The following is an 8425-nucleotide window of genomic DNA, read 5'->3' on the forward strand; positions in this document are numbered from 1 at the left end:
TATACTATTCAATATTCAATATTCATAGCATGTGGTGTCCACTTCTACCTAATAACACCACACAAATCAATCCTCTCCTCTGCGCCTCTGGGCCACAATCGCAAAGTAAATTTTCTCTCTCCATATTTATGCCACAACACTACTATTATATAAGTTTTTTTATCATAAAATTGATTGAACTCAAATAATTGCTATTTTGTGCACCTTATTCTCTAAATCCTAGAGAAACCTTACCTATACAAATTATTTTAACAATAAAATGTTAGAAAAAGCAAGAGTAGTATTTTCTATCCATTGAGTATCATGGGAAGTTTGAAACTACACAATGGTAATAGGATTTTTTTTTTGTTACTTTACTAATTAATGCTATGGAGGAAACTAAAAACAGAAAATCCTAATGAAATAATTTTTTTTTCTCAACACAAAATTGTCGAACGCCCCAAATTCCCTTCAGCAGAGAAACAAAAATTCCAAATTCCTATAACCTGCCACTAGAAGCAGATGAAAGAGAGAGACACACACAAACTCTCAAATTTCTAAAATAATAATAATAATAATAATAATAATAATAAAAGCTCATTTAGTTCACTGATTTGAGTTTTTAATTTGAGTTGAGATATGACTTTATGTAAAAATTTTTTACTGTAATAAAAAAATTAAATATGATTATTTTTAAAAAAAATTTACTGTGACTAAATTCAAATCGGTAAACTCAACGGAGTCTAAATATATCCAAGAAAACAAACTGCCAAAAGAAGAACATTTGAATAAAAGACCAATTTCTGTAATTAGCTCTTCAGTCCACGTGCTTTGTTCCCTTGTTTCCCCCAATAATTATAACGTGCTATGTCTCCCTCTTCTCTCTCTCTGCTAAATTGTATTTTTCCAACTTAGTACCGAAACGCCGTCGTTTGATAGTGTGTAATCATTGGCTACTTTTAGAATTGATTTTTATTTGTCTTTTAAAACGTTTTTACACACCTTTTAAGACACGAAAGTAAAAATAATCTTCAAACATGTTTATTTAGTAAATATTTTAAAAATGAAAATAAAAATAAAAAATAGTGAGAATAATTTTCATGAAGAAATTAGAAAACAATTAGAAGTTATTTTTTCTTTTTTGTTTTCATTTTTTTGTATTTATCAATAATGTTATAATATATTAATTAATAATTATAACTAAACACGATTTTATTTTTTTATTATACTCAAAATAATCTCTTAAAAAATTAACTAAACGTAATTTTAGAATCAGTCTCAGAATAATTCTCAAAATAATCTTATTTTTACTTTTGTATTGAAAATAAAATTATTTTGAAAACGTTACTAAACCGGCTCAATAATTCTAAGGGCTAATAATAATATGAGTTTTTTTTTTTTTTTTTTTTTTTTTTTTTTTTTAAAAAAATATTGGGGTTGATGTCGTTGCTATTGTCATTTTCTAGTGGTGGTGGCTTTAATTGAGAAACCCAAGCCAGCCATCTCCTTAGAAGACCTCGTCGTCGTTGAGTAGTGTCGTTTGCCGCTGATCTATTGTTGTCGTTTGAGACGGAAAACCTGTTGATTCCCGTGATTTCCGACACGCTTCTCGTCGTATTTATTATCCTCCTGCTTCTGCCACTCCCACCATCAATATCAGCATTAATGCTATTGCTTCCCTCACCCACACTCTCCTCTTCTTGTCGTTTTCGGCCCTTGTCGTTTCGAATCCCAACTGACTTCCCCTCGGATCCCGAGGCTGATGAGTACGACGAGTATCTACGGCTGTCGTTCATAATCATTTCTGACCGTAGATACAGCAGATCCGACGGCTGCACGTCGCTCCATCTCTGATCGTACTGGACCCCCGGTGGAGACACAATAATCCGGTGCTCCAACCTACTCGTGGTGATACTTGTACTAGTTCTGGTACTCCTCTCAGTCAACAGCAGCCCGTCCTTCCTCTCCTTCCGGTCAAAGCATCCGACGGCCACTGATGAATCTTGACTATTGTTATTATTGTGATTATTTTGATTACTCTCTCTCTTCTTTCTCCACGACCAGCTATCCAAAGAGCTCCGAAACGACGCCGTATCCACGATCTGTAACAAAACCCGTCTCTCACCCGCCGACGAGTGCCGACCCGAAACCCGTCGGCTACTGAAAGCGAAACCCGTTTCGACGTCCTCCGGAACGGCGTCGTCCATGTGAGTATTCGGATTCGAAAACGGCGTTGTGAGGAGGACATCTTCCGGGTCGACCCGGAAGCGGCAGAGCGGGCAGGTGGAGTGGGCGTCGAGCCAGGTGTCGACGCACTCGACGTGGAAGGCGTGGTTGCATTTGGGGAGGAGGCGGAGGACCTCGGAGTTTTCGAAGCGGCAGAGGCAGACGGCGCAGTCGAGGTGGCGGTGGCGGTGGCGGCGGAGGGAGCCGAACCGGAAGACCGGGAGGGATTCGACGACGGAGCGGTCGATGCCGGAGTTCTTTCTTAAGGAGGAAGAGGAAAACGGCGTCGTATTGGTGTCATGGTTTTGGTGGTGGTGGTGGTTGTAGGGTTTGCAGTGTTTGGCGTAGATTAGGAGGAGGAAGGTGACGGAGAAGACTGTGGTGAGGATTCCGACTATTACTGCTATGCTTGGCCTGAATGGTGAGAAGTGGGGTGGCGGCGTCGGAGATACGACGTCGTTTTGGGCTGAAGAGGGATGGAGGAATAACAAGAAGAAGATGAGGAAAGAGGAGGAAGAGAAGAAGCAGAAGAAGGCCATGTTTGTTTGTCTGTTTGGCTTCGTAGGATTTAATTTGAGGAGGTGATTATTTCGGTGGGAGAACGAGAAGTTTTTACTAATTCAAGTTTTTTATTTATTTATTTTTGAGATTTTACGTAAGACTGGAAAAAATAGATTTCTTACTTTCACTTTCCATCATTAAATTTATATTAAAACTGTTTAAATAGATTCTTAAATTCGGTCATTATATCTGTATTAAAACTATTTATTAAGAATATTTTTTTAATATAATGTGATTTTATCTAATCTATTGATCGGAAAAAGAATTTACTAATAACACTTCTTACTTAATTTTTTTCTTAATTTTTTAAACAGGGGAAGAGGATGAGAAAGAGCGTGATTTTTGTGAGGGTGGATTAAATACAGAGGAGATAAATGATAAAAAAACAACGTGACAAAGGCTGGTGTCAAGCATTATTAATATGTATGTATATTAATGGCTTTGATTTTTGGTGGGTTTTTTTTTATTTAGTAATTAGAGTCACGAAAATGAAAGAGTGAAAGAGTGTAATTATTAATGTTGCGAGATTGAGAAACGGACAAAAAGGAAAAGGAAAGAGAAAAAGAAAGAAAGCCGAAAAGGGGAGTCTGGTGAATCTCTGGCAGACAATAATGAAATGAACAGGTTATAACCGCAGGAAGGAAAAAAAAAAAAAGAGAAAAGCTGAGAAAAAGTTGTTGGGGGAGAGAGAGTGAAAGAGAAAGTGCGTTTTAACGGACTTTGTTCTCTTCTCTTCTCTTCACGTAGAGAGAGAGAGAGAGAGTTTGGTTGTGAGAAGTGGGAAATCTATGAGGTTGATAGGGCAGTAGGCTAGCTTTCTCTTGCAACGTGACACGTAATATAATGAGAAAAAAAATGTGAGGTTTTTCACTTTTGTAATTTTTTTATTTTTAAATCACATATGAGGTGAAGAAGGCTAAGGATTCGGAGTGCGTTTGGTTGTCGTATTTGTACTATTATTTAAATTATAGTTCGTAATTTATTATAGTATTTTTTTACACATAAAATATACGTAAATTAAAAATAATTTTAAATCAAGATTCTGAATCCATGAACCAAACATATCCCAAGTTGTTCGCTGATTCAAACGGTACGTGATTTGAATTTAAAACGTTTTACAATTTAATTTGTATTTACCGTTAACGTTTAAAAAAAAATTATGAGGAGTCAATCTTAAATACACAATGTAAAATTGAACCAACATCCTTCTTATAAATTCGAGTCTTATCCTAATTATTTTATGACGTTCAATGACTTGATCCGGTGGTCATTGGCTTTTTTTTTGTTTGTATTTCATTTGCATAACAATGAGAATTCTACTATAGTATATTAATAGTAACTCATTTATTGTTTAGTGGTTTTCTGAGTTATTTTGTGTTGAAGTATTCTTTCCTATTTTTAGTGTGAACAAATCCTCTTGTATAATTATAGGAAATTAATTATAGAAAGTCAATTATGTAGACAATCTGTACGAATGAAAAAGTGAGCGTATTATTAATCCGTAGACATAGATAAATTATCACGTTAAATCTTTGTTTTTCTTTCTTTTCAATCATTTATTTATTTTTTATATCTTATTTTCAAGATAGTATCAGAACTTTAAGCTCTTAGGACCGATCCGTTCATCCTGTGCTCCCGATTCCAATTCCAGCCAAAAAAAAGGAAAAAAAAAAATTCAAACCTGTTCCAAAAAAAAAAAAAAAATCCTTGAAACGTACTGAGAAATCTTTGATGTCCCTTCGAAATAAAAAATAATAATAACTTTCCAAACCATTTGCAGAACCGTGAAAGTCAAACCAATATTATTGGAAGAACTATTTGAGTGCTCCTTGAAAAACCATTTGAAACCGCCCATCACGGGTTTGGCTCGTCGTATTGAACCACTGCACTGAAATCCGCTGTCAAACCGCCTTGTTGAGCCTTGCCGAAGTCTTGCGCCTCGTCCGAATTCGCCCCACCAGACCAGCACCACATTCAGATCAACATGCCTCTAAGGTTGACCTCCTGGTGATCGATCTACATATATTTTTTGCTTAATTGCCACAGGCACATGTAAAATATATATATATATATATTGAACTTTAAAAGAAAAAAAGATTAAGAGGAAGAAAAAAGGGAGAAGAAGAAGAAAAAAGAAAAAAGAAAAAAAAAACAGAGAAAGAGAGAAAATAAATATTGAAAAAAAAAATTATGTGAATAACGAACAAAGAGAAAAAAAAAATGTTGAATCTGAAAAGAAAAAATATTGAACAAAAAGGAATTTTTTTTTAATTGTTTGAAGATTGTTGGGTAAAATATTTATTAATATTGAAATAATATTTCACACACAATATAATTTTACCTATATTAGGATTTAATTAACATAAGAGCTTATTATTTTTAATTCGACACATTCAAGATTATAAGAATAACATCTTAATTACAATCCCTTGATATAAAGGAAAACCTTTTGATTCTAATTAAAACAGTAAATACTATTTTTTATGAATTTGAAAAATTTGGATTGATTTAAAATTGCAGCTGAACTCGGTGAATTTAGCTGAGTTGCCTACATACCCCATTGAGGGATCAAGCCACTTGTAGTTTGAATTTTGGGTTTGAAAATTTTGGATAATTCCTCGGTGTATGATCTTATGAGGAACTGACGCACTTTGAAAATATCAAAACATATATTTACCTTCTTGTTTTGAAATACCGCATTGCACTTTTGAAGATGTATTTTCTTTTTTTTTCTCACGTCACTGTCACCTTCACACACACACTTTTTGTTTTTCTCTCACTTTTCTTCCACATGCCTGCACACACAATTTTTTTTTGTTGCACACTCTTTTACCTTGCTGCACACACCAACGCCAACGCCTATGTCTTCAGAAAAGGTTTTCTTCTCTTTTTTTTTTCTTTATATAAGAGAATTCCGTAACAGTTATTTTCCTCTCTTTTGGCCATTACTCCATGTTCTGAAACGTGCGTATTGATGCACCGTTTTAACGTGTATTTTTAATGCTGCCCCCCCTTTATTTCTTTTTTTTATTTGGGCAGGATAAAATTTTATTTTCTCCTCTCTTTTTTAAGGCTCATTTATGATTTATCATCCATTGTATATTTTTCTACCGCAAACAAATATCTTATTTATCTAATTCTATATGATCCCATTTGATTCTTTTTTTATCCCAAGTAATCTTATTATTGATCTCTTGATAATTGATCTTGTCAAAAAGCACGGGTGAAAACTGTCATGATCTATTGATACTTGATTCTTGATTATTAATCCTTGATTCTTTTGAAGAGTGTCCATCGAAGAGAAGGAAAAAAAAAGGTGTTGTGAAGCTCATACGAATTTGAGTGTGGCACTGAAAATTGATCTCTTGATTTGAAACCATGTTGTGAAGCTCATGTGAACTTGAGTTTGGTATGTTGATTCCATTGGTCCATTGATTTCTCAATCTCATTTGATTTGATCTGATTCTTTCTTGATACTTTACTCGTGATCTCACTAAAGAACGCCGTTGAAGAGTGCGATTGAAGATTCATTATCACTACCCCTTGTTCTTCCCAAGTTGGTATGCACTAACTTGAAGGAGTTCTTTCCTACTTCTAGAGTGAACAAATCCTCTTGTATAATTATAGGAGATTAATTGTCTGATTGTAGGAAGATAATTATAGAAAGTCAACTCTGTAGACAATATGTATCATGAAGTGATTAGCTTTATTACCCATGATGAGACTCATTATAAATTATCAGTGAATAAAAGAGTGAGCATATTCTTAGACCCCGTTCATTTTGCTGATTCGAGTTTAAAATTTGAGTTTTGCTACAGTAAAAAGCTCTCACAAACAATCATATCTAATTTTTTTGCTACAGTAAAAAGCTCTCACATAAAATCATATCTCAACTCGAATTAAAAATTCAAATTGACAAACTAAACGGACCCTTAATTCGTGGACGTAAATAAATTACCGAACTATATTAAATCTTTGTTCTTCTTTCTTTTCTATCTTTTATTTATTTTTTCTATCTTATTTTCAAGACTTTCTATGTATTGAGTTATTCGTTCAAGTTTAGAGGACACAATCTTATTAAAAAAAAAAAAACAGAGAGAGAGAGAGAGAGAGAGAGAGAGAGAATTCTACAAAAAGAATTCGGTTTTGAATAAAGGTTTCGTCGATTTACCTACCCTTTTGTTAAAAAGTGATTTTAATTAAATTTAGCCTTTAGAAACATACTGCTTCACATAACAATAATCCCAACTGAGAACGTGACAAGAAACAGGGCTAACAAGTTTTGGTTAGTTTGGAGCAGTGTCCGCTGAAGGGCAAGGCCCAGGCCTAACCCTTCATTAAGGCCCCCAATATCAAAGCTCTGTATCTTAATTAAGAGAAAATTGTTGAAACGAATTTACAAGTTAAATTTTTACTTTTTACTCTTAATTAGTATATTTTTATTAATATAATTATTTAATTAAAAAAGATATTAATTAAAAATAAGAGAAAACTCAAGTTTACAATTTTAGGAAAGAACGCCATTTTCTTTTTTGTTAAAAGACTTCACTATAAATATTAATTATGACACATGTATGTGGCTTTTTTTCTTTTTAACTCATTAAGACACGTATTGTAACTGACTTACTTGTAGAAAGTAAATTTACTCCATGAAGGGGGTTTTTTTTAATTGATTTTAGTTCATACTTATATTTTACTAATTTAGTCTCTCATGATTGTTTTCAAGTTCTCGTCTTTATAATCATGTGTTTCATATTTTTTTTTTTTCCAATTTCTCACTTCTCTCTTAAATTTTGAAATTTATCTTTTTAATTTATATATTTTCTTTTTTTTTTGCTGAATAATTCATATATTTCTTAATTAATAATAACATGGAACTTTTTTTACTTTCGTAAATAGAGAAAATAATAAAGAATTAATAAACAAGATAAATGTGTTATTGCGAAAAAAAATATTGCTCTAAAAGAAAAATAATGAACTTATAAATGCTTAAATTTTGACTAGTTAATATCCTTATTTAAAAGGCATCTTAAAAACTTCGGGCATGTTTTTTTGTCAAAAAACTCAAAAAAATACAACTCGAGTTTCAACTTTATTCAAGTTTATGTTCTTTTAAGTTTCAATTTTATTCAACTTTACTCAACTTTATTCAAGTTACAATTTCAACTCAAATTATAACTCAAATTCAACTCAAAAACTACACTCAAATTACACTCAAAAAAACAATCCTGAATCTTGCCCAGGGCCCTGCATAAGGTGACCCATAAAGGATCCAATCCTTATAAATGTCATGCACATTGTGACCGAAGAGTTTTTTTTTTTTTTTTTTCTTTATTTCTTTACAGAATCTCATAAATAAAATGCTATTGCTATTATTCGAGCAACTTTTATTGATTATTAAAGAGAGTTGGAGAAGGAATTTATGAATGGCTTAGCGAATCTCTCGTGAAAGATGAAAAGTAGTACATTATATACTAGTGCACAATTGACACATAAAAAGAAAGAATAATAAATCTCTAGTATCACGAATTATTAAAGACAAAAAAAATATTTACAATTGAATAAGAATTCCGTATATCATGGAACTAATTCAAAGCAGTTTCTTTATTAATTATAAATTGATTGAAACTACTTTAGTTTTATTTTATTTTCTTTTCTT

At 32.7% G+C, this 8425-nt stretch overlaps 1 protein-coding gene across 1 annotated transcript; it reads right to left on the reverse strand.

Annotated features, from left to right (window-relative positions):
• Positions 1 to 1336: 1336 nt before the first annotated feature.
• Positions 1337 to 2793, reverse strand: LOC21387120 (RING-H2 finger protein ATL43). Its single transcript, XM_024172667.1, has one exon. The coding sequence runs from the start codon at positions 2742 to 2744 to the stop codon at positions 1353 to 1355; it is 1392 nt and encodes a 463-aa protein (XP_024028435.1). The 5' UTR covers positions 2745 to 2793; the 3' UTR covers positions 1337 to 1352.
• Between the last annotated feature and the right edge of the window lie 5632 nt (positions 2794 to 8425).

Source organism: Morus notabilis, unplaced genomic scaffold (assembly GCF_000414095.1).
Source record: "Morus notabilis unplaced genomic scaffold, ASM41409v2 Scaffold367, whole genome shotgun sequence".
Taxonomy (NCBI): domain Eukaryota; kingdom Viridiplantae; phylum Streptophyta; class Magnoliopsida; order Rosales; family Moraceae; genus Morus; species Morus notabilis.

Bases quoted from the DNA above. Each gene is read 5' to 3' on its own strand.
- LOC21387120 (XM_024172667.1), bottom strand. From the start codon at position 2,744: ATGGCCTTCTTCTGCTTCTTCTCTTCCTCCTCTTTCCTCATCTTCTTC.